The sequence below is a fragment of the Salmo salar genome, chromosome ssa02 (genome assembly GCF_905237065.1).
Source record: "Salmo salar chromosome ssa02, Ssal_v3.1, whole genome shotgun sequence".
Taxonomy (NCBI): Eukaryota; Metazoa; Chordata; class Actinopteri; order Salmoniformes; family Salmonidae; genus Salmo; species Salmo salar.
This window is the reverse complement of record NC_059443.1, coordinates 50,256,418-50,283,680: the sequence shown is the minus strand read 5'-3', so window position 1 is coordinate 50,283,680 and position 27,263 is coordinate 50,256,418. Positions and strand designations below refer to the sequence as shown.

The 27,263-nt window shown below is 41.2% G+C and overlaps 1 protein-coding gene and 1 long non-coding RNA gene across 2 annotated transcripts in view; both read left to right on the top strand.

Annotated features, from left to right (window-relative positions):
• The window catches only part of LOC106585074 (potassium voltage-gated channel subfamily H member 1), a 59,651-nt gene that overhangs the window by 19,185 nt on the left and 13,203 nt on the right, over positions 1–27,263 (top strand). The window contains exons 9-11 of the mRNA XM_014170860.2: positions 11,543–11,742; positions 15,104–15,356; positions 24,280–24,476. Of these exons, the coding sequence (XP_014026335.1) occupies positions 11,543–11,742; positions 15,104–15,356; positions 24,280–24,476 (650 nt within the window). The remainder of the gene's footprint in view (positions 1–11,542; positions 11,743–15,103; positions 15,357–24,279; positions 24,477–27,263) is intronic.
• On the top strand, positions 17,402–19,856 carry LOC106585081 (uncharacterized). The gene is made up of 3 exons (XR_001323906.2): positions 17,402–18,316; positions 18,686–18,723; positions 18,810–19,856. It is a non-coding gene; the product is annotated as an uncharacterized lncRNA (long non-coding RNA).

Here is a 27,263-nt window from a genome sequence, read left to right as displayed (position 1 = left end):
GTGCTCAGTCCCCTCCTGTACTCCCTGTTCACTCATGACTGCATGGCCAGGCACAACTCCAACACCATCATTAAGTTTTCTGATGACAATGACGAGACAGCCTATAGGGAGGAGGTCAGAGACCTGGCCATGTGGTGCCAGGACAACAACCTCTCCCTCAACGTGATCAAGACAAAGAAGATGATTATGGACTACAGGAAAGGAGGACCGAGCCACGCCCACATTCTCATCAACCAGGCTGTAGTGGAGCAGGTTGAGAGTTTCAATTACCTTGGTGTCCACATAACTAACATGGTCCAAGCACACTAAGACAGTCTTGAAGAGGGCACGACAAAGCCTGTTCCGCCTCAGGAGACTGAAAAGATTTGGCATGGGTCCTCAGATCTTCAAAAGGTTCTACAGCTGCACCATCGAGAGCATCCTGACTGGTTGCATCACTGCCTGGTATGGCAACTGCTCGGCCTCCAACCACAAGGCACTACAAGGGGTAGTGTGTACGACCCAGTACATCACCAGTACATCATACCAGGCGGTGTCAAAGGAAGGCCCTAAAACTTGTCAAAGACTCCAGCCGCCCATAGACTGTTCTCTCTGCTATCGCATGGCAACCAGTACCGGAGCGCCAAGTCTAGGTCCAAGAGGCTTCTATTTACATTGCCCCCCCCCCCCCTCTTTTACGGTGATGCTGTTCTGTTTATTATCTATGCAGTCACTTTAATAACTCTACCTACATGTACATATTACCTCAATTACCTCGACTAACCGGAGCCTCCGCACATTGACTCTGTACCGGTAACCCCTGTATGTAGCCTTGCTATTGTTATTTTACTGCTGCTCTTTAATTATTTGTTACTTTTGTTTCTTTGTATTTTTCTTAACTGCATTGTTGGTTAAGGGCTTGTAAGTAAGCATTTCACTGTAAGGTGTTGATTTGAACTCTGTGAAGCATTTATTTGGGCTGCAATCTGAGGTGCAGTTAACTCTAATGAACGTATCCTCTTCAGCAGAGGTAACTCTGGGTCTTCCTTTCCTGTGGCGGTCTTCATGAGAGCCAGTTTCATCATAGCGCTTGATGGTTTTTGCGACTGCACTTAAAGAAACTTTCAAAGTTCTTTGAATGTTCTTGATTGACTGACCTTCATGTCTTAAAGTAATGATGGACTGTCGTTTCTCTTTGCTTATTTGAGCTGTTCTTGCATTAATATGGACTTGGTATTTTACCAAATAGGGCTATCTTCTGTATACCACCCCTACCTTGTCACAACACAACTGATTGGCTCAAACGCATTAAGAAGGAAAGAAATTCCACAAATTAACTTTTAACAAGGCACACCTGTTAATTGAATTTTTTTAATAAATTGTTTTATTTCACCTTTATTTAACCAGGTAGGCTAGTTGAGAACAAGTTCTCATTTGCAACTGCGACCTGGCCAAGATAAAACATAGCAGTTCGACACATACAACAACACAGAGTTACACATGGAATGAACAAAACATACAGTCAATAATACAGTAGAAAAAAGAAAACAAAAAGTCTATATACAGTGAGTGCAAATTAGGTAAAATAAGGGAATTAAGGCAATAAATAGGCCATGGTGGCGAAGTAATTACGATATGGCAATGAAACACTGGAATGGAAGATGTGCAAAAGATAGATGTGCAAGTAGAGATACTGGGGTGCAAAAGGAGCAAGGTAAATAAATAAATAAATACAGTATGGGGATGAGGTAGATAGATTGGCAGTATACAGATGGGCTATGAACAGGTGCAGTGATCTGTGAGCTGCTCTGACAGCTGGTGCTTAAAGCTAGTGAGGGAGATGGGAATCTCCAGCTTCAGTGATTTTTGCAGTTCGTTCCAGTCAGTGGCAGCAGAGAACTGGAAGGAAAGGCGACCAAAAGTGGAATTGCCTTTGGGGGTGACCAGTGAGATATACCTGCTGGAACGCGTGCTACGAGTGGGTGCTGCTATGGTGACCAGCGAGCTGAGATAAGGCGGGGCATTACCTAGCAGAGACTTGTAGATAACCTGTAGCCAGTGGGTTTGGCGACGAGTATGAAGCGAGGGCCAGCCAACGAGAGCGTATAGGTCGCAGTGGTGGGTAGTGTATGGGGCTTTGGTGACAAAACGGATGGCACTGTGATAGATTGCATCCAGTTTGTTGAGTAGAGTGTTGGAGGCTATTTTATAGATCACATCGCCGAAGTTGAGGATTGGTAGGATGGTCAGTTTTACGAGGGTATGTTTGGCAGCATGAGTGAAGGATGCTTTGTTGCAAAATAGGAAGCCGATTCTAGATTTAAGTTTGGATTGGAGATGCTTAATGTGAGTCTAGAATGAGAGTTTACAGTCTAGCCAGACACCTAGGTATTTGTTGTTGTCCACGTATTCTAAGTCAGAGCCATCCAGAGTAGTGATGCTGGATGGGCGGGCAGGTGCGGGCAATGATTGGTTGAATAGCATGCATTTAGTTTTATTTGCGTTTAAAAGCAGTTGGAGGCCACGGAAGGAGAGTTGTATGGCATTGAAGCCCATCTGGAGGTTAGTTAACCTCTATGGGCTAGGTGGGACGCTTGCGTTAATCTCACCACACTGTCCGATTTCAAAAAGGCTTTACAACGAAAACAAAACATTAGATTATGTCAGCAGAGTACCCAGCCAGAAATAATCAGACACCCATTTTTCAAGCTAGCATATAATGTCACATAAACCCAAACCACAGCTAAATACAGCACTAACCTTTGATGATCTTCATCAGATGACAACCCTAGGTAATTATGTTATATAATACATGCATGTTTTGTTCAATCAAGTTCATATTTATATCAAAAACCAGCTTTTTACATTAGCATGTGACTAGCATGTGACTAGCATTCCCACCGAACACTGCCGTTGAATTTACTAAATTACTCACGATAAACGTTCACAAAAAACATAACAATTATTTTAAGAATTATAGATACAGAACTCCTCTATGCACTCGCTATGTCCGATTTTAAAATAGCTTTTCGGTGAAAGCACATTTTGCAATATTCTCAGTAGATAGCCCGGCATCACAGGGCTAGCTATTTAGACACCCAGCAAGTTTAGCACTCACCAAAGTCAGATTTACTATAAGAAAAATGTTATTACCTTTGCTGTTCTTCGTCAGAATGCACTCCCAGGACTTCTACTTCAATAACAAATGTTGGTTTGGTCCCAAATAATCCATTGTTATATCCAAATAGCGGCGTTTTGTTCGTGCGTTCAAGACACTATCCGAAAGGGTAAATAAGGGTGACGAGCATGGCGCATTTCGTGACAAAAAATGTCTAAATATTCCATTACCGTACTTCGAAGCATGTCAACCGCTGTTTAAAATCAATTTTTATGCCATTTTTCTCGTGAAAAAGCGATAATATTCCGACCTGGAAAGCGTGTATACGTACAAAGAGAGAGAAAATAAAAACATCTCGCGCCCTCGAGTCTCAGAGTACTCTGATCGGCCACTATCCAAACGCGATAATGTGTTTCAGCCTGGGGCTGCCTCGATATCATTCAGCTTTTTCCCGGGCTCTGAGAGCCTATGGGAGCCGTAGGAAGTGTCACGTTACAGCAAAGATCCTCAGTCTTCAATAAAAAGAGCCAAGATGAACAACAACTTGTCAGACAGGCCACTTCCTGTTCAGAATCTTCTCAGGTTTTTGCCTGCCATATGAGTTCTGTTATACTCACAGACACCATTCAAACAGTTTTAGAAACTTTAGGGTGTTTTCTATCCAAAGCCAATAATTATTTGCATATTCTAGTTACTGGGCAGGAGTAGTAACCACATTAAATCGGGTACGTTTTTTATCCAGCCGTGTCAATACTGCCCCCTAGCCCTAACAGGTTAACACAGTGTCCAAAGAAGGGCCAGAGGTATACAGAATGGTGTCGTCTGCGTAGAGGTGGATCAGAGAATCACCAGCAGCAAGAGCGACATCATTGATGTATACAGAGAAGAGAGTCGGCCCGAGAATTTAACCCTGTGGCACCCCCATAGAGACTGCCAGAGGTCCGGACAACAGGCCCTCCGATTTTACACACTGAACTCTATCAGAGAAGTAGTTGGTGAACCAGGCGAGGCAATCATTTGAGAAACCAAGGCTGTTGAGTCTGCCAACAAAAATGTGGTGATTGACAGAGTCGAAAGGACCTTGAGCGGGGCTGAGGTGCACCCATGACCGGCTCTGAAACCAGATTGCATAGCGGAGAAGGTACGGTGTGATTCAAAATGGTCGGTAATCTGTTTGTTAACTTGGCTTTCGAAGACCTTAGAGATGCAGGGTAGGATAGATATAGGTCTGTAGCAGTTTAGGTCTAGAGTGTCTCCCCCTTTGAAGAGGGGGATGACCGCAGCAGCTTTTCAATCTTTGGGAATCTCAGACGATACGAAAGAGGGGTTGAACAGGCTAGTAATAGGGGTTGCAACAATTTCGGCAGATCATTTTAGAAAGATAGGGTTCCTGATTGTCTAGCCCGGCTGATTTGTAGGGGTCCAGATTTTGCAGCTCTTTCAGAACATCAGCTATCTGGATATGGGTGAAGGAGAAATGGTGGGGGCTTGGGCGGGTTGCTGTGGAGGGTGCCGGGCAGTTGAACGGGGTAGGGGTAGCCAGGTGGAAAGCATGGCCAGCCGTAGAGAAATGCTTATTGAAATTCTCAATTATAGTGGATTTATCGGTTGTAACAGTGTTTCCTAGCCTCAGAGCAGTGGGTAGCTGGGAGGAGGTGCTCTTATCCTCCATGGACTTTACAGTGTCCCAGAACTTTTTTGAGTTAGTACTGCAGGATGCAAATTTCTGTTTAAAAAAGCTAGCCTTAGCTTTCCTAACTGCCTGTGTATATTGGTTCCTAACTTCCCTGAAAAGTTGCATATCACGGGGGCTATTCGATGCTAATGCAGAACGCCACAGGATGTTTTTGTGCTGGTCAAGGGCAGACAGGTCTGGAGTGAACCAAGGGCTATATCTATTCCTGGTTCTACATTTTTTGAATGGGGCATGCTTATTTAAAATGGTGAGGAAGGCACTTTTAAAGAATAACCAGGCATCCTCTACTGTCGGGATGAGGTCAACGTCATTCCAGGATACCCCGGCCAGGTTGATTAGAAAGCCATGCTCGCAGAAGTGTTTTATGGAGCGTTTGACAGTGATAAGGGCTGGTCGTTTGACCGCATTCCCATTATTGATGCAGGCAATGAGGCAGTGATCGCTGAGATCTTGGTTGAAAACAGCAGAGGTGTATTTGGAGGGCGAGTTAGTTAGGATGATATCTATGAGGGTGCCCGTGTTTACAGATTTGGAGTTATATCTGGTAGGTTCATTGATAAGTTGTGTGAGATTGAGGGCATCAAGCTTAGATTGTAGGATGGCCGGGGTGTTAAGCATGTCCCAGTTTAGGTCACCTTGCAGCACGAGCTCAGAAGATAGATGGGGGCAATCAAATCACATATGGTGTCGAGGGCACAGCTGGGGGCAGAGGGTGGTCTATAGCAAGCGGCAACGGTGAGAGACTTGTTTCTGGAAAGGTTCATTTTTAGAAGTAGAAGCTCGAATTGTTTGGGTACAGACCTGGATAGTAAGACAGAACTCTGCAGGTTATCTTTGCAGTAGATTGCAACACCACCCCCTTTGGCAGTTCTATCTTGTCGGAAAATTTTATAGTTAGGGATGGAAATTTTAAGGTTTTTGGTGGTCTTCCTAAGCCACGTTTCAGACACGGCTAGGACATCTGGATTGGTGGAGTGTGCTAGGGCAGTGAATAAAAGTTAGGGAGGAGGCTTCTAATGTTAACATGCATGAAACCAAGGCTTTTACGGTTGCAGAAGTCAACAAATGAGAGAGCCTGGGGGATGGGAGTGGAGCTAGACACTGCAGGGCCTGAATTAACCTCTACATCACTAGAGGAACAGAGGAGGAGTAGGATGAGGGTACGGCTAAAGGCAATCAGACCTGGACGTCTAGTAAGTTCAGAACAGAGAGTAAAAGGAGCAGATTTCTGGGCACGGTAGAATATATTCAAGGCATAATGTACAGACAAAGGTATAGTAGGATGTGAATACAGTGGGGGTAAACCTGTGCATGTAGTGATAATGAAAGAGATATTGTCTCTAGAAATAGCATTTTAACCAGGTGATGTCACTGCGTGTGTGGGAGGTGGAACTAAATTGTTAGCCATCTAACCACGTTTTACGATTTCAAAAAGGTTTTACGGCGAAAGCATAAATTTAGAGTATGTTAGGACAGTACATTTACAAGAGTTGTGTGTAATGTTTTGTCAATTCAAAGACAGGGTCACCAAAACCATAAAACCAGCTAAAATGATGCACTAACCTTTTACAATCTCCATCAGATGACACTCCTAGGACATTATGTTAGACAATGCATGCATTTTTAGTTCTATCAAGTTCATATTTATATCCAAAAACAGCGTTTTACTATGGCATTGATGTTGAGGAAATCGTTTCCCTCCAATAACCGGCAGTCAAGTCAGCGTCACAAATTAAATAATTAAAATTAGAAAACATTGGTAAAATATTATATTGTCATTTAAAGAATTATAGATTTACATCTCTTGAACGCAATCAACTTGCCAGATTTAAAAATAACCTTACTGGGAAATCACACTTTGCAATAATCTGAGCACTGCGCCCAGAAAAATACGCGTTGCGATACAGACTAGACGTCATGTTGGGGAGATCTAAAATCGAAAATACTATGTAAATAATCCATTACCTTTGATTCTCTTCATCAGATGTCACTTCCAGGTATCACAGGTCCATAACGAATGTAGTTTTGTTCAAAAAAGCTCATCATTTATGTCCAAAAATCTCCGTCTTGTTAGCACATGATCTAAGCCAGCCGGACTTCTCGTCATGAACGAGGGGAAAAAATATATTTACGTTCGTTCAAACATGTCAAACGTTGTATAGCATAAATCATTAGGGCCTTTTTCAACCAGAACATGAATAATATTCAAGGTGGACGAATGCATACTCTTTTATAACGTATTGGAACGAGGGTACCCAACATGAACTCGCGCGCCAGGTGTCTAATGGGACATCATCGTTCCATGGCTCTTGTTCGGTCAGATCTCCCTCCAGAAGACTCAAAACACTTTGTAAAGGCTGGTGACATCTAGTGGAAGCAATAGGAAGTGCCAAAATATTCCTCAGCCCCTGTGTTTTTCAATGGGATAGGTTTAAAGGCAATACAACACATCAGGTATCCACTTCCTGTCAGAAAATGTCTCAGGGTTTTGCCTGCCAAATGAGTTCTGTTATACTCACAGACACCATTCAAACAGTTTTAGAAAATTTAGGGTGTTTTCTATCCATATGTAATACGTATATGCATATTCTAGTTACTGGGTAGGAGTGGTAACCAGATTAAATCGGGTATGTTTTTTTTATCCAGCCGTGTCAATACTGCCCCCTAGCCCTAACAGGTTAAGGCGAGGCATGCGTAGCAGGGTGATCATACGAGTCCAGTGCGTGGCTTCAGGCAGCTAGCGGCATGGGGCTAGCAGGCTAACAGAAAGGCCTTAGAGGGACAACGCGACGGAGGAAAGTCTGTTGTGGCCCCCTCGTGCAGTTACATCAGCGGACGGATCAGCAGGGCTCCGTGTGGTAAACCAGGCCAATTGGCAAAATATGTATAGTGGCCAAAGAAATATGTCCGAAGGGCCTCTTAAGCCAGCAGTCCAATGTGCTTTAGATAGCTAGCAGGCCGCGGATTAGTGGCTGTGCGTTCAGGGGACGTTAGCTGCTATAATTCCAGGTGAAATATATATATATAAAATTGGTTCAGAGCTTGCGGTAGGAATCCGGAGATATGGAGAAGAATAAGTCCGACTAGCTCTGGTTTGAGTCGCGCTGTACAGACTGGCGAGAGTTATCCGGGATAAAGGTAGCTGATGACCGCTAGCAAAGGATAGCTGACTGCTAGCTAGTAGCTTCGGAATGTATTCGATGGGCCTCGTAAGCTAACAGTCCATTGTGCTCTAGACAGCTAGCATTCAGGGGACGTTAGCTGCGAAGGTCGGAAGGTGAGAAGGTTCAGAGCTTGCGGTAGGAATCCGGGGGTATGGAGAGAAAAATAGGTCCGGTATGCTCTGGTTGAATCGCGTTGTACAAACTGGCGAGCGCTTTCTGAGTTAAAGGTTAGCTGATGACCGTTAGCTGGCTAGTTAGCTGGCTAGCTTATGTTGGAGAGATTCCAGTAATAGAGGTAAAGAAAAATACTTTAGAGAAAAAGCAGGTCCACACCACATTGGGTGAGGCGGGTTACGGGAGAGTATTTTGAAGTAAGGGGTTAGAAAAATATAAAAAGATATACAAAGAAAAAGTTATAAAAATATATATATATGGGACACGACAAGATGAAGGATAAAGACTTCTGACTGCTACGCCATCTTGGTTTGGAAGTTCCATTCCAGGTGACTACCTCATGAAGCTGGTTGAGAGAATGCCAAGAGTGTGCAAAGCTGTCGTCAAGGCAAAGGATGGCTACTTTGAATAATCTCAAATCTCAAATAGATTTTTATTTATTTTACACTTTTTTGGTTGCTACATGATTCCATATGTGTTATTTCATAGTTTTGATGTCTCACTATTATTCTACAGTGTAAAATTGTAAAATGGCTAGCATCCCGGAGTCGTCTCTTCATTGTTGACGTTGAGACTGGTGTTTTGCGGGTACTATTTAATGAAGCTGCCAGTTGAGGACTTGTGAGGCATCTATTTCTCAATCTAGACACTAATGTACTTGTCCTCTTGCTCAGTTGTGCACTGGGACTTCCCACTCCTCTTTCTATTCTGGTTAGAGCCAGTTTGCGCTGTTCTGTGAAGGGAGTAGTACACAGAGTTGGACGAGATCTTCAGTTTCTTGGCAATTTCTCGCATGGAATAGCCTTCATTTCACAGAACAAGAATAGACTGACGAGTTTTAGAAGAAAGTCTTTGTTTCTGGCCATTTTGAGCCTGTAATCGAATCTACAAATGCTGATGCTCCAGATACTCAACTAGTCTAAAGAAGGCCAGTTTTATTGCTTCTTTAATCAGGAAAACAGTTTTCAGCTGTGCTAACATAATTGCAAAAGGGTTTTCTAACGATCAATTAGCCTTTTAAAATGATAAACTTGGATTAGCTAACACAACGTGCCATTGGAACACAGGAGTGATGGTTGCTGATAATGGGCCTCTGTACGCCTATGTAGATATTCCATAAAAAAATCTGTTGTTTCCAGCAACAATAGTCATTTACAACATTAACAATGTCTACACTGTATTTCTGATCTGATTTTCTTTCAAAAACAAGGACATTTCTAAGTGACCCCAAACTTTTGAACGGTAGTGTACATTCACACAGACACACACACACACAGACACACACACACACACACACACACACACACACACACACACACATATACATACATACAGTGCATTTGGAACGTATTCAGACCCCTTCCCTTTTTACACATTTTGTTACGTTACAGCCTTATTCTAAAATGTATTAAATCATATATTTTTCGCACACAATACCCCATAATGACAAAGCGAAAACAGGTTTTTAGAATTTTTTGCAAATGTATTACAATTAAAAAACACACCTACATAAGTATTCAGACCCTTTGCTTTGAGATTCGAAATTTCATCCTGTTTCCATTGATCATCCTTGAGATGTTTCTACAACTTGATTGGAGTCCACCTGTGGTAAATTGAATGTATTGGACATGATTTAGAAAGGTACACACCTATCTATATAAAATCCCACAGTTGGCAGTGCATGTCAGAGCAAAAATCAAGCCATGAGGTTGAAGGAATTGTCCGTAGAGCTCCGAGACAGGATTGTGTCGAGGCACAGATCTGGAGAAGGGTACCAAGAAAATTGTGCAGCATTGAAGGTCCCCAAGAACACAGTGGCCTCCATCATTCTCAAATGGAAGAAGTATGGAGCCACAAGAATCTTCCTAGAGCTGGCTGCTCGGCCACACTGAGCAATCGGGGGAGAAGGGCCTTGGTCAGGGAGGTGACCAAGAACCCAATGGTCACTCTGACAGAGCTCCAGAACCTTCCAGAAGCTCCAGAAACTTCCAGAAGGACAACCATCTTTGCAGCACTCCACCAATCAGGCCTTTATGGTAGAATAGTCAGGATCGAGGGAAAGATGAACGGAGCGAAGTACAGTGGGATCCTTGATGAAAACCTGCTCCAGAGTGCTCAGGACCTCAGACTGGGGCTAAGGTTCACCTTCCAACAGGACAACGACCCTAAGCACACAGCCAAGACAATGCAGGAGTGGCTTCGGGACAAGTCTCTGAATCCAGTTACAATTAAATGACACACTTAAATTGCTTCTGATAACTGAATGATCCAACTTAGTGTATGTTGTCAGGACAGTCCCAAGATGTTGCATTTAACAGTAATCAACAGTATCCTGTTGCATTTTTATCCCAGGCGACTACCCATAATTCAGTTCTGTGGCTTGATCAGACAGGTCTATTTGGCCCATCACTCATCACTGCTGCAGCTGGAAAAATGACAGACGTTTTTATCCCAGCCTAATGCCTCTGAGCGTTGCCCCATTGTGTATATGACAGGCCCTCTCTCGTCTCCCTGACTGTTTACCTGTTGTGCTCGCTCGCCGCCTCTGCGAGGGTCAGCAACAACAATAATATAGTCATGACATCCACCTTCTAAAACGTCCTTTGGCAAGGTTGCTCAATATCCCCTTCAGTTTAACAATTATGATGACCCTTTGATTATAATAAAGCCAGTGATTTTCAGCTTTTGGTGTGCCACCTGAACGATTGAAAACGAGCACTATGTTTCACTTCCCTTGAAAATGGATGCCACCAGTGTCATCACTAATGGTTGACAGGACCTCTATTGATTCCTCTGACCCTGCTGTGGAGGAGTGGGACACTGGAAGGGGAATAGGGCGACACATTCTCAGGCAAAGTGCTGACTTGGGTATGAATTGTGAGAGCCGATATTGATTGGATAGCTGCGGGATTGAGACACAGAATGAATGATGGCTGATTGGTCAGCAGTCAGTGGGAAGTGAGAGGGAGCGTGACACCATTTGTCTTTACAGACCATCTCCCAAAGCCCATTATGACCAATGGAGAGATAATGTCCTTGTAGAAGAAGATATGATAAATGTAACATGCCACTTGTTTTGCTACACACATCGCTGCATTTGCAAGGGCACATAATGATGTTTCCAAGTTATGACTGTGAATATGGGGATATTATTGTGATAGATTTACAGACTGTTGTCTGCCAAAAGAAAACATCACGAATGGTTCCTTTGGGTCTCTAGTGGTCTGTTCTTCCACTATTAATAATACACAGAACAGTCTTGTCAGTGGAAAAATGCTAATAAACTCAAAACCATTATTCTTACCAGCTCATATTTTAAGGGTCCCGTTTGCTAGAATCCTTTAGTTGACACATCTACAGTATGCCATATTTAACAGCACATTGACCACACTCTTTATCGGTCTTTTCCAGCACTCCTGTATGCCACCATCTTCGGTAACGTGACCACCATCTTCCAGCAGATGTACGCCAACACCAACCGCTACCACGAGATGCTCAACAGCGTCCGCGACTTCCTCAAGCTCTACCAGGTGCCAAAGGGCCTCAGTGAACGCGTCATGGACTACATTGTCTCTACATGGTCCATGTCTAGAGGCATTGAAACAGACAAGGTAACGCAAACGTGGCTAAAAACTTCCATACCATTTTGTTACCATCTCACAGTATGCATCTTTATTTCATGGCTAAGTTGGTCTGTGAGAGGAAGCAAAAGTTATGCATCACCATGGATATTACTGGTATGTGTTGGTGGTATTATGTTGTCATTGTTATACATTATTATTAATTTATTATAATTATTATTATATTGATACAATTTACCGATTTACCGATACTCATCGGCCCCAGATTCAAATGTTTAAGATATGACTGCATCATTCCTCGGACCCCATACCGATCCAAATGTATAATGCATTAGTCAGAAAATTGATTCAAAGTTAGGAATCGCCGATTCACTAACATTTTTTTCTCATATTACTTTCTTTTTACCTTCCAAAACTACCTCATCTTTTGTGACAACTGATGTGTCCTCTCCTTCAGTGTCAAACTAAAAGCATGTAACTGTTGACAGTCATTGATCTACAAGTAATTTTGCATTCCGAACAACCCTAGGGAATATCAGTAGCGTAGTCAAACTGCACACTGTGCCCAGCTTCTCACGCTGACCAATGCGAGGTAAAAGGCGTGTTGCTGATTTTGCACATCTGTGTTCAAATGCTAAAATGGCTTGCGTGATATTAGGGTTTATTAGTTGAGTGACAACGTATGTAATTTGCTAGGTTATTGTTATCAATGCACTGTTGAAAATGTGTGTTTTAACCAAAATAAAAGTAAGCTACCAGAAACACAATTCTCATCTAGATGTACCTGCTGAGCAGGGTTTACAATAGATTTGATTTTGCGGCAGGAAACCCATCAGCAATAGTTTGGGTAGTTTTACTTTAAACAATTAGTGTATATGGTCATTTTTAGACATACAGGTTAAAGTTCATTATTTCATAAGGAGGAATCACCTTTGGGAGGAGCACTGCATGGCTAAAGCGGGAGGAGAAAATAAACTCACTACACTTCCAAACGGTCAAAACCATTTGATTTTGAGATGGGGGTATAATCCAAAATTGTGCTATATATTTATTGTCTATGTCATAGCTAATTTGTAACGGAAAAATATTGATACATGTACATTACTAGCTCAAACACTTGATCTGCAAAAATTAGAAGTTAATTAGTGGGTGATGGTAATTTCAGAGCCAAAGTGGGGGGACAAAAAAATTAGGCTACATTGTCCCCACCCCTCCTAATCTGATATTGGGGTGGTAGATGGAAAGTCTCCTTTATGGATCAGATTAGGTGCCTACATAGTATACACCATAGCATAATTTACACACTCAGACAGATCCAGCTCAGAGAGGCCCAGCTCATGAGTTCCATCACCAGCAGATTAAAATTTAGAATGGAAAATGTATGTGCTTATAACAACAAATATTACTGCATCGAATTGTATCGCATCGATTCATTCTCGAATTCAACTGAATCGCACCAAATAGTTTCAAACTAAAACTTATCGTTCCTGTATCGTATCGGAGCCCACGTATCTAGATTTGAATCGTCTTGAAAGGGAATGATGCACATCCCTACAATTTATTATTATCATTATTGTATTATGTCAAAAGGGAATAGATTCATACAGAACTACAAATACAATCTGATGTTCTGTCATCTACTGTCATATTTCAACATTACCGGTCCTATTTGTCTTCCGGCTCATCCTAAATTAGAATTATTCCTGACCTGGTCCTGCAAATGCCTGTTGGGTATGACCTCTTAACATTTGACACAATAGGAGGTGCAGAGGTAATCATGTGCAATTGGCCCTCTATTCCCAGAACAGGGAGAGACTGAAATTTGCAAAGATTCACCCCTTTTGAAGTTGATGTTACAGGGATCATTCATTTTTTTTGGGGGGGAGATTTAGCTTATTTTTGACTTGTTTCATTCAAACCTTTTTTAAATGCCCATACCAGTAGAAATCCACTTTTTTTTCAACTGAAAGACTATGGCCAGAGCTTACCCATGATGTTGCACAATGATTTAAGTCAATAAGACATCGTTTTAGTCAAAGTATGATATCTTTGGGCTTGAAGTGACAAATTCAAACTGCCCACTCCACGCAAATCTGTGTGCATGTGGTGTTTTTTCCTATGATATGACAAACATTATTGTCAGCCTACGTTTCAGGGCTGGGTTTTATTTTAATGTAACCACCCACCAGCATGCATTGTTTATTAATCAGAAAAGGCTGCAATGTTATTACTATTCGCTACTGAGATGAGCCAAACACCCTTGTGGCCACTTGGCTACCTGAGCCATGGAACAAATTCAACTAGGGGGTGCAAACGTATGTATTTCAACCTCCACTTTTTTTTTTTACATTATTTTTTCATTATCATAATCCATTGGATAATTTGTCACGTTTCACTTATATTTTAGCTAGTCTGTATTAAAAGTATATATACAGGACCATTTTATAAAACTGTATGATAGCATTTTGCTAACCCGCCCCCCCTGTCGCCCCAAGATTAACGTTTTTGACTACCGAAGTTTTGCTTCACTGCATGCTCCACTGCTTTGATTGGTGTAACGTTATCCGCTATCCACGCTGCGAAAGAAAATTGCAGCGTGCATGATCACGAGCAGTCATTGTAGGCTATAATTTCACTTTCCCTGTGAGCACAGGCTGACTTTGCTGTACTTCAGGCAAAGCCTGCTAGAAACCTTCCTACCAAAGGTTGCACCTTGTCCATTACAAAGTAGAAAAACGCATATCAGCTATCTTTCAATAGTTATCCATATTACTGGAGCGTCATCATATTATTTCATCTATTTATAAGGTGGATTCACGGCTGCAATTTATGAACGATGCCAAAACCTTGTAGATGACAATATATGGCGAAGTCAAAGATAGGGCAGTGGTTTCCATCTGTGGCAAACCTTTCCCTAAATCGGGCTCACGAGTGGCACAGCAGTCTAAGGCACTGCATCTCAGTGCAAGAGGCGTCACTACAGTCCATGGTTCGAATCCAGGCTATATCACATCCGGCCTTGATTGGGAGTCTAATAGGAAGGCGCACAATTGGCCCAGCATCATCCAGGTTTGGCCGGGGTAGGCCATCATTGTAAATAAGAATTTGTTCTTAACTGACTTGCCTAGTTAAATAAAAAATATAAATAAATAAAATCAATGCTTATGACAAATCCAGCTCCAGAACCAGCCATAGAGCTGGAATATGATGTAGTACATTTTTATTATTTTTTAAACGCAACACCATATCATTAGCTAGTTAGACAAGGTTAGCATGCTAGCTAGCTACACTAACAGCTGTCAGTGCCCTATTTGTTGATGTTTATCAACTCCACGAAGAAAATACCACAACCAATATGTGAATATGTATAAGTAACCTTCATCTCCCGCAGGTGTTGCAGATCTGCCCCAAGGACATGCGGGCGGACATTTGCGTCCATCTTAACAGAAAGGTGTTCAAGGAGCACCCAGCCTTCCGACTGGCGAGTGACGGGTGCCTACGGGCCCTGGCCATGGAGTTCCAGACCACCCACAGTGCCCCTGGAGACCTCATCTACCACGCGGGCGAAAGCGTAGACAGCCTCTGTTTCGTGGTGTCCGGGTCCTTGGAGGTCATCCAGGACGATGAGGTTGTGGCCATATTAGGTGAGGGTTTATTTATTCTTAATTTTTAAACCTTAATTTATCCAGGAAGTGTCATTGAGTCCAGAAGACCAGAGGGAGACATGGTCAAGAGGCCATCTTTGGTATCTGTATGTATAGTCAATATTTGACACTAAAACAATTGCATTATAAAATGGTGTGTTTTTATGACCATATTACGCTTAGTGACCTTTAAATGCATAGAGCATTGATGGACCTGGCTTATTGCTCATTTGTGAAATTGAGGTGAGAGTAAAGTGGATTGCGCTGAAAAACATGTGTTTCCTGTTTGTGTACACCTGACTGTAAGGTATTGCATCACATTAGTATTCAAGACGACAATAGAGACTCTGATTGCGGAGATCCACCCCTTGATGTAGGTTCACGTCTGCTGCTTTAAAGCGTAAGCCAGCCTCAAAATAACAAATTACATCTGTGCTTCTTTTTAATGTTAATGAAAAGTGAATAAAAGAGTCCCTATTCTCTATACAATCTGTTCAGGAAGTATGCTCAAGGGCCTACATTGAGCAAACTAAATGTTTTGATAGTCGCATGCTTTTTACTTTCATAAGAGCTGTAACAACATCTGTGCAACCCCTTAGGGCGAATCTCGTGAATCCGTTATTATGCGGAAATGAATGTTGTGAAAATTAGCAGTGAGCATGTCAAAGCAAACAGTAGTAGTACTAACTGTAATAAACAAAATCAGCTTTGTGTGGATCTCTGGAGGTGATGTACAGATGTAGGACCTTAATTTGAGCCAGTTTGCTACAGCAGGAAAATAATCCTGCAGCAACAGGAAATGTGAATTATTATATACATTATGATGTAAAAAAAATTTGTAGAGGTTGATACAAATCCAGTCTGAAAATCCAGTCTGGAATTTCAAAGTGGAAATTACAAACTTCAGAAGCCTTTTTAAAACCTCATACACTACAAGTAAAACATTCCTGCATTGCATTATATATTTTTTTATAATGATTAAGATCCTACATCTGTGTTCAACCACATGAGAAGTCAAATGAAGACAAACGACACTTTCTGAAATGATACTTTGAGAGTATACTGAACCTCTGTTGTCTGGGACCTGATGTGAAGAGAACTTTGTCAAACTTTCATTTAAAAGGCATTGTAGGTCTACAGCAGGGTTCTCCAACCTTTTCTAGCATGAGAGCTTCTTTAAAAAAAATGAAAGATCAAAAATGTAAATAAATAAACTCAACATCGCAATGTTGCGCCACCACAATATTTTGCCTTACAGTATTAAATCGGACAAAAATGTATTACATAATAGCTATATTAACCATATTTTCTCATCTCACTTTAAAATGATTTTTTTCACAGTTGTTTAAAAATGTTCATACTTAGCCCTACTAATCAGGTGCGCTCCAGCAATCCTTGTAATGTTCGCTCCTCGTGATAGAATAAACGTCTTTATTCTCTTCACAAACCGCAAATTCATCATGCTCATCACATTTCCATGGATTGACATAAAGTCATTGACCACCAGAATCATAAAGATATGTTTTACCACTGTTTTTAACTGATCCATCAAGTCAATTAATTAAGGCATAATTCTAATGTCATATATAATCACTTGTTTATACTGTACTTTGCTAACATTATAAAAGCAATATGAACTAGAGGAGACCATGGCATGTGCTCATCAGTTTACATTGTGTTACTTCCAAAATGATTCTGACGTGTGCCAGACCTTGCAGTCCCAAGATAGAGGGGGGGATTTCGGCACGAAAGAAAATATCCTTGCCGAAATCCCCCCATCTAATTTCCTTAATTTTGTGGCTAGAGTCAAATACTTTCTGTGGCACACACTATTGGTCAACATGAGCTACCAAAATTATTCTGGATTATTATCAAAATTATTATTATTTTAAAATGCTTGTGTGATATAATTTCTAAAATATAAATTGCTTTTGCAGGTGTTATGCTGTGCTCATGTAGTGTCTTCCAAATAGAAAGAGAAGAGGCGCTCTTGAGTCAGACCTCTGTCAGATGCATGATGGTCTGATAACTCATCCTCAGAGATTAGCTGTGTCACTGAGACAGAAAAACGCTGGCAGGAAGTGGGATGATGAATTTACAATACTCTAGGGCTGCCCTCTGCATCCTTTCGGTGATTGTTTTTTCCTCCAAATCGTCAAGCGAGAAGACTGGTTATCACGATGGACCTCGTATTTACGCGAGGGATAAATATTTGGATTGCCCTCTCCCTCTAGCAGGGATTTAACCTTTAAGAAATGAGCAGGAGAATATCCCGCAGTAATAGGGTCTCCACACTTACTAGACTTTTTGCAGTAATACCCTCAGCTACAGATATACTGGAATGTAAACTTGCGAGTTTGTCACGTTTAGACTGTAAGCACTGTAAACAGAATTGTCTCGTTGAGACAACACTCTTACAGTAAAATTGTAATAGCAATGATTTTGAAACGGCTGAAATGTACATATATTTTTCGTATTTTTAAAAACGTGTTTTATTGATTTTAAAAATACCTGAAATTGAAATTGTAGTAACAGCCTGTTACATAAAAAAAAAAAATCGCCGTAGCTTTAAATCTCAACAATGTTTTGTTGTTTTGCTTGACTGCGTGGAGGTCCAGGCAAGAAGCATCTCCCCAGGGAATAATCGTTTTCAGTCGCTGTAGCAAGCTATGCTTTAGTTTTCGAGATGATCGATCTCTGCCGAGGGAGTAGCTGGTTTTTACACATTGTGTATATGTATTTCCGTTGGTAGGTAATGTCAATTCTTGCACTTTAATTATTATTTTTTTAATGTTCGCTAGTTGTACAGGCAAACATCGGCGAGTATCAAACTGTAAACTAATCAAAACTCGTGTACTATCTCTGCTGATCATGTCAGCCAACCACGTTTTCCGTATCTAAAGGTAGTAAACTGCTGAGGAAACCTCGAGAGAGATTGCTGTCCGACAAACTGCTATCAGGTAAAGTGTTTATTTTATTTTTTGTAATCTAACTATTTAGTTATAGAAACACGATACCATCAATGTAAACTGTAAAATTACTCCTAATTTAGAACACCGCAACATTGGTAATGTAGCTAGCTTGCTAGTTAGCTAGCTAGTTACAGCAAGTAGATATGTTGCTAGCTAGCAGAAGCAGATAGCTTAATCACTAGCTAGCATGTCATTCTGAGACAAGGAGCGTTTTAGCTATCAAGTTTATTTCAAGTAATAATTTAAGACTACAAAAATCTATAGGACAAGTAGTGTGAGTGTAATACAGTCAAGGCAGGACCCACTAATTTAATTCATACTGACTAATAAGAAATGTCACATTATCCCTATCAATAGTTGGAGTAGGATGATTGCAGAGCACCCTGCCTCAGACTGTAAGGATGTTTATTTTCTAGCTCACAAACTACATTCCTTTACTGTGATTTGTTTTATTAATTATTGTCTCACATGATCTATTCAGCTCTCCTGTGTCCTGCTCCAAGAGATCAACCAAGTACTATCCACACTATTTAGACATTGAGACTGCATATGCATTTGCCTGTTGTCTTTTCTTTGTGGGTTTTGTCTTACAAGGTGTAGTGCATTTCAGAGTTAAAGAACACCAACTACAGATACACATGCTTGTTTGAGCGTCTCAGTTTAGATTCAGTTTAACAGGTGACAAATGGATGATTATTGTAATATGCAGTGGGGAGAATTATATTGCCCCAATCAGGAGCCCAGGCTTTCGCCATAGATGGTAGAGTTCTCGTCTCTGGACCACACAAGCTTTAGAGTGAGAGGCACTTGTCTCTCTCTACATCCGTCAGCAACATTGGTGAGCAGGGTGGGATCCTTTCGATATGCCTATGGGGCCTGGGCACACAAATGCTTTTAGAGAGAAGGGGGAATACTGAAGCATGCCATGATGACAGTTGTAACATCTCCATCAGAGGCCCAGGCTTTTGGCATAGATGGTAAAGCTTTCATTTCTGGACTGCAATATTGTAAGATTGTTACCTCCACGGCACTTGATATACATGTATTGGTAGGTTACACTATATTTAGATACTTCAAATACTGCTTGAGACACCTTTTGCTATTTGTCTCCGTACTCAATAAATGGTGAAACACTATTTGTAATGCTGGTCTTTGTTCATATGTATATGCATGAAACTTAGATTATGGAAAACGAAAACATGACTCATACTCAGTCATAGTTAGTAGAATAATGAATGGATTGGCAAGATTTTGGCACCGTCAACTTCTAGGTTAGTAGAAAAGTAAATAATTTAAACCACCTAAATATACTCACATTCACTGAATATTTTAGTATTTGAAATAAATATTCATTTCCCCAACTGCTTTTTCTATAAGCCTACAGGCTCTTTATTATTGTTCAAACCTTATATTATTCCAATGCATCCAACATTATGCATGCCCACCATGGTATTGGGCAGCTGCTATTTGAGAACTCGTCTGGTTTCTAAATCTTATTGCAGAGCACATTGTACAAATGTTTTTAGAGAATATTGTATTGCAAAGTATGCTATATGTATTGGCTAATATGCATATGCAGATCTCCTTTATTAACATGTCCATTCTAGCATACATGACACACACACATCTTTCTATCTACATGCTTTTATTTGGGTTTCTACACAAAGTATATGATGGAATGTTTCTTTAAGCCTGCAGCTAGTTACATGAAATTAGACATGTAATCAGGCCACAATATGATTCTAAAATGTAATTCAGATGGCTAATGAAACACAAGTTGACGTTTACTGTAGCTGGAAACGCTAGTCCAACTGTAACATTGGCTAGCTTTCAATAAATTGGCTAAATGGTTAACAGAGTTACCGCTTCATACGATCAAGACAATTCGTATTGCATTTTGCATATTTAACGTGCACTTAAAAATATATTTATCCTAGTTCAGTCTTTGGGAGCTTACCACGCTCCTCTTCATCAGGCAGCAGCTAGTGTTTTCACCAGAGGCTGTGTTTACGTCGCAGACGTAGATAGATGCAGGCCATTGGCTGCTGTCATCACGAGGGGTATGTACGGGCGTTCTGGATTTCGTTCCAAGTTCAGAATTTTTGAAAACTTGCCTAAGCAGACAGAGTGGTGAAATACACTTATAAGAAAATGTTCAAGAATTGAAGGTGCCAACAAATGTTATAGTCATAAGAATGTTTTACGGCCATATACAAAAAATACATATACAAAAAAAAATCGGGGATTCAGGTTTTCTGTTCGGCCAACCACCTAATATAATGACTTCCATGAAATTGAGCAAATGAAGCCTGGTTTGTTCTAAGGTACCTTTTAATATGGTAGCTAGTGTAAGCCTAAAAGCTCCTATCTAGCTATGGATCAGCTAAACGTCAGCATTCCGCTACATTTGTAAGAATGCAGAAATGATTTTATTTACCTAGCTAATGTTACCAAGTCGTGTATGTTAATGTCCTCTTCCCATTGGGTTAGTATGAGTAACGTGTCATTAAAGCAATTTGTGCCAGATGTGGCTTGAGCAGATGAAATTTGACTTGTCGTACCCATTTTTCACATATCACCTCAAATATCAGCCAAGGGAAGAAAGGGTCTCCCCAAAAGCAAGCCATTGTGTAATGACAAGCTGTTTGTCTGTTAATGAATCAAAAAGGGACATTAATTTCCCTTTCAAATCAAAGTTTGTCAAATGTTTTCAGACCTCTAAAGTAATCTAATGTCAAGATGAAACCACATGACAACGTGTAGATCCAGCTGTATTCCTCCACCCCAAATGAATAGAAAAGTCAAGCTTCGAATGAAACCAGGAAATTAGACGGTGCTTAACTTTTCCATTCATTTGGGAGGTATCTACACAACCAATGTTGTGGGAGGTTATTTCATCTTGAAATTACTGTACTTTCGAGGCCCGAAAACATCTGACAACTTTCATTTATGAGTGAAATGTCCTTATAATGGGACAATCAGCAGTTGCTACATCAAGTGCTGGACATAAATCAATGATATGTACCCATTTATTCTTGAAGAATATAATGTATAAATGGCTCATGGGCTTAGTTCAACTGTATTACCCCATCAGAACCCAAAATATAAGCTTGTTTAAGTTCAATGTTTGTAAACAAAGTAAATCCAAACAAACATTATATAGCCTCAAAACATGGTTAAAACTAATTGTTATATCATGGATGGTCAGTCCTTGCATCCATAGCTTGTCTATGAATTTGAGAGTGATAACATTTCTCCAGCCCTCAGCTTTTTACAGAAACAGGAGGGGAGTTCACTTTGTTATTGTTATTGTGGTGGAAGGACATGTCACGCTCTGACATGCCATATACCACTTGAGAGCGTCTTAGCTTCCGTGCTGAAAAAAAGTATTCCCATTGCTCTATGACAAACGCAAATTGTTTTATTTCGAGCTTAATTTAAAAATAAAAGAACATAATTTGTAGATGTGAAAGATATCCACTTTGTGTTCATCACAGACAGACTAAATCTTAAAGCTGAAGTTGTAACGATTCGGCTGGTGTGTGAATGGCATCACTGAGGACGCAGGGCAGAACATTTTCTGTCACCAGTTAAGATAAGGAAATCAGTCAATTGAAGTAAATTCATTAGGCCCTAATCTATGGATTTCACATGACTGGGCAGGGGCACAGCCATGGATGGGCCTGAGAGGGCATAGGCCCACCCACTTGGGAGTCAGGCCCAGCCAATCAGAATTAGTTTTTCCCCACAAAAGTGCTTTATTACAGACAGAAATACTCCTCAGTTTCATCAGCTGTCCGGGTGGCTGGTCTCAGACGATCCCGCAGGTGTAGAAGCAGGATGTGAAGGTCCTGGGCTGGCGTGGTTACACGTGGTCTGCAGTTGTCAGGCTGGTTGAATGTACTGCCAAATTCTCTAAAATGATGTTGGAGGCGGCTTATGGTAGGGAAATTAACATTCAATTTTCTGGTAACAGCTCTGGTGGACATTCCTGCAGTCAGCATGCAAGTTGCACGCTCCCTCATCTTGAGACATTTGTGGCAAAATTGTACATTTTAGAGTGGCCTTTTATTGTTCCCAACACAAGCTGCACCTGTGTAATGATCATGCTGTTTAATCAGCTTCTTGATATGCCACACCTGTCAGGTGGATGGATTATCTTGGTAAAGGAGAAATGCTCACTAACAGGGATGTAAACAAATTTGTGCACAAAATCTGAGAGAAATATGCTTTTTGTGTGAATGGAACATCTCTGGGATCTTTTATATCAGCTTATGAAACATGGGACCAAAACTTTACATGTTGCATTTATATTTTTGTTCAGTATATATTTTTCCCCCAGTCTATTTTATTCACAAAGCTATATTTACCCAGTCACTCAAAGCTGTATTGTACATCTCCAAGTTCTGAGGAAACTATGCAGTATTTTGTTTTTTTATGTATTATTTCTTACATTGTTACCCCAGGAAATCTTAAGTCTTATTACATACAGCTGTGAAGAACTATTGGATATAGGAGCAACATCAACTTACCAACATTACGACCAGGAATACGACTTTCCCGAAGCGGATCCTCTGTTCGGACCACCACCCAGGACAATGGATCTGATCCCAGTAGCCGACCCAGTACAACGGTGCCGCAGAAGGGGCAGTTGGAGTGGCCTCCTGGTCAGGCTCCATAGACGTGCAGATCGCCCACCACTCCCGAGTATACTACTCGCCAATGTCCAGTCTCTTGACAACAAGGTAGATGAAATTCGAGCAAGGGTTGCCTTCCAGAGAGACATCAGAGATTGTAACATTCTCTGTTTCACGGAAACATGGCTCTCTCGGGATGTGTTGTCGGAATCGGTTCAGCCACCACGCTGACCCTCAACACTGGGGCCCTACAAGGGTGTGTGGTCAGCCCCCTCCTGTACTCCCTGTTCACCCACGACTGCGTGGCCATGCACGCCTCCAACTCAATCATCAAGTTTGCAGACGACACAACGGTAGTGGGCTTGATTACCAACAATGACGAGACAGCCTACAGGGAGGAGGTGAGGGCACTCGGAGTGTGGTGTCAGGAAAACAACCTCTCACTCGACGTCAACAAAACAAAGGAGATGATCGTGGTCTTCAGGAAACAGCAGAGGGAGCACCCCCCTATCCACATCGACGGGACAGCAGTGGAGAAGGTGGAAAGTTTTAAGTTCCTCGGCGTACACATCACGGACAAACTGAAATGGGTAGTTGGGCAATTGTTAGATTACTTGTTAGATATTACTGCACTGTCAGAACTAGAAGCACAAGCATTTCGCTACACTCGCATTAACATCTGCTAACCATGTGTATGTGACCAATAAAATTTCATTTGATTTTGTACTGTAACTCCAAAAGCTCCCATAAGCTGTATTTGGACACTGGAAAGGGACAGATTTGTATTTTCATGTGTGAAAAACAAAAGGTCTGCATATGTGTTAATAACCATGACTTATAGAGTCTTGGCTAATACTTTTTTAGATCTGTTTCCAGAAAAATAGGAGCTTGGTGGAGTGAGGGATGCAGCTTTACATTAGTAAGAGGTACAATATGTTGTTTACGGTTCAGTACAGCGTCTGTTTGCCTTGTAGGCGACAAGGCTTCTACAATTGGTATCAGAAATGCACTGTGTATCATTTTCCCCCCATTGGTCTCAAACTAGATATTTTTTAAATTACCAGTTACATAACACACTATTTTTCAATGGTCCATTTTTTTGTGTGTTAACATTGTACAGGCAGTTTGCATTGAAGCACATTTCAGCATAGAAGCATGACCTTGGGCTTTTTACTTTGTATTACCATGAAAGGCTGCAAGATTAGCTTCATGGCAGTTTGATTCATAGCATTGTGGATGGATGGGGTTTCCCTTGTTATCATTCACCTCACTATTTATCTCTCCCCTTTCTGTCCCCTGTTTTTATCTTCACAGGAAAGGGAGACGTGTTTGGGGACGTCTTCTGGAAGGAGGTGACCCTAGCCCAGGCTTGCGCCAACGTTCGGGCCTTGACTTACTGCGACCTCCACGTCATCAAGCGTGACGCTCTGCAGAAAGTTCTGGAGTTCTACACGGCCTTCTCCAACCACTTCTCCCGCAACCTGCTGCTCACCTATAACCTCAGAAAGAGGGTAAGCTGCCCGGGGGCACTGCTCTCTCTCTGACTGTGTCTCGATAGTCTCCAATAGCTTATTGATTGGCAAAAAGATTGGATAGACTCCTAAGTTATTTATTTTTCACCTATCCAGTCCTTTCTGAACAGTGGTCTGGAGGGAAACAAGAGCTATTTAAGGATATTGGTACAGAGATCTCTCTGTGTCCTGTAGTTCAAAAAAGCAAAGGTGATGGCATCTCCCTCAATGAATGGTGCTCTTATTTATTTAAAAAAGCTGACACTTCAACCTCAATTGATCTTTCTCAAAGCTTGCTTTTTTTGGTGGGTGTGGCACCTTCTCTTCATGGGAACAGCTTAAAGATAGACTCAGCAATATTTCATCATCAAACACAGTGGGGCAACCTTTGGCTAGACATCAACAACAGCATAAAAAAATGACTTCTGCCTTACAGGCATAAACAACAACAATCTGCCAAAACTGATGTCATTGCTGAATATACCTTCATCATGCAGAGTCAGTTGTACTGAGTGTCTCACACTTCATTTGTGACTCTGGCCTTGCTGTTTCACCATAGTTAATCTCATTCCCAGACACATCCGCTCAATGCTCGCAATAGCTGGGGACGAGGTTACACCATAATTGACGAGGTTACACCATAATTGATTTTCATAATTGATTCACTTTCTGGGACCAAGAGGAATTGAGATCAAAATGATGGCCAGTTCCCGGTCTTTGTATTGCATAGTACAATATTTCCTTTCAGAGACAAGTAAAATGCACAAAGTGATATTTGAAGAATGTTGAATAATTACTCAATAATGGATTCACCTTGTCCTCCATTTTTATCAAAATGTCATTTTTTTCTCTTTTGTTTCTGTCATTTTACCCGTGAAAAGATAAGGCCTCTAAACAAAGTATCAACTCCACTATGCTCCATCAGCCTTTATCAAAATATTATAGAACCCAGGTCGCTTGTGTTAAAGACACGCTACGCATTGCTCCAATAGGGTTAATTCACTTAGGGGGAATTGTAAAGTGGGCTCATTAGCGAGGATCGTTACAATATGACAATCATCATGGTGTTTGAATAGTATATTATAAATGCATAATTTCACAGATTATTATTGATGCAGATTTATTGATAATTTTTTTATGTTGCCTTTGTTTTTACAAATGGCCCGCAGTGTCTTATTGATCTGAATATCAGTGCTATAATCTTGTAGCCTTTAACCATGGTAGTGATGAGCGCGTTTCTTCATTGACTTTTTACACCCACTCAAAACTTGTAAACTGAGAACGTCACTGAAAACCCACAGCATTTCCTATAAAACATCAAGTACTGAAATTGATTAAACTTTGCTGAAGAAAGCACAGCATCTTCACAAGGAGGACATAGCTTATTCATCAGAAGGTGCTGTTGATTCATCAAGATGCAATCCTCTGTCCTTGTCATCATCATGCAATTCAAACTTGAGTATATGTTAGGCAATAGAGGTCATGTTGACTAATACGATGACTCACTTTTACCGCATATCCTATTATGGTTAGCCACGATCTGCACCCTTAGCCGTGGTGCATGCGGTTTCTCGCGGTCATCAAGGTTATTGCTTTGTTGAGTCTAGAAAAGCTTTCAGGTGCATAAGTCTCTTCAGGCAGCCACTAATCCACTGTACCTTTCAGGTTAGGTAACCACAGGTGTTGATTTGGCTAATGCTAGAACCTGCTGTGAGGTATGATACAGGGCAGGGATCATTAGGAACCAAATTGTAGAACTACCTGGACCTGTCCAATTAGAAACGCTCATTGTTGTTTTCTATCGTGTGCCCTAATGAACACAAGCCTGGTTCCGCCATAGTGTCGTGGTGCCCCTTTCTGTAAGGTTATGCCCATGGAAATCTGTCGACAACCACCATTTTTCATAGACTTTTGCATTAACGCGAGCTGATTAGGCATTTAGACAGTGAATGTCGATAAAAATATTGATGAGTATACTAAGTCATATTGATTTCAGAAATACATTGATTGCATAATTGACACAGTAGATACATTTGAAGTCGGAAGTTTACATACACCTTAGCCAAATACATTTAAACTCAGTTTTTCACAATTCCTGACATTTAATCCTAGTAAAAATTCCCTGTTTTAGGTCAGTTAGGATCACCAATTTATTTTAAGAATGTGAAATGTCGGAATAATAGTAGAGAGAATGATTTATTTCAGCTTTTATTTCTTTCATCACATTCCCAGTGGGTCAGAAGTTTACATACACTCAATTAGTATTTGGTAGCATTGCCTTTACATTTTTTTACTTGGGTCAACCGTTTCAGGTAGCCTTCCACAAGCTTCCCACAATAAGTTGGGTGAATTTTAGCCCATTCCTCCTGACAGAGCTGGTGTAACTGAGTCAGGTTTGTAGGCCTCCTTGCTCGCACATGCTTTTTCAGTTCTGCACACAAATGTTATATGGGATTGAGCTCAGGGCTTTGTGATGGCCACTCCAATACCTTGACTTTGTTGTCCTTAAGCCATTTTGCCACAACTTTGGAAGTATGCTTGGGGTCATTGTCCATTTGGGAGACCTATTTGCGACCAAGCTTTAACTTCCTGACTGATGTCTTGAGATGTTACTTCAATATATCCACATAATTTTCCTACCTCATGATGCCATCTATTTTGTGAAGTGCACCAGTCCCTCCTGCAGCAAAGCACCCCCACAACATGATGCTGCCACCCCTGTGCTTCACGTTTGGGATGGTGTTCTTCGGCTTGTAAGCCTCCCCCTTTTTCCTCCAAACATAACGA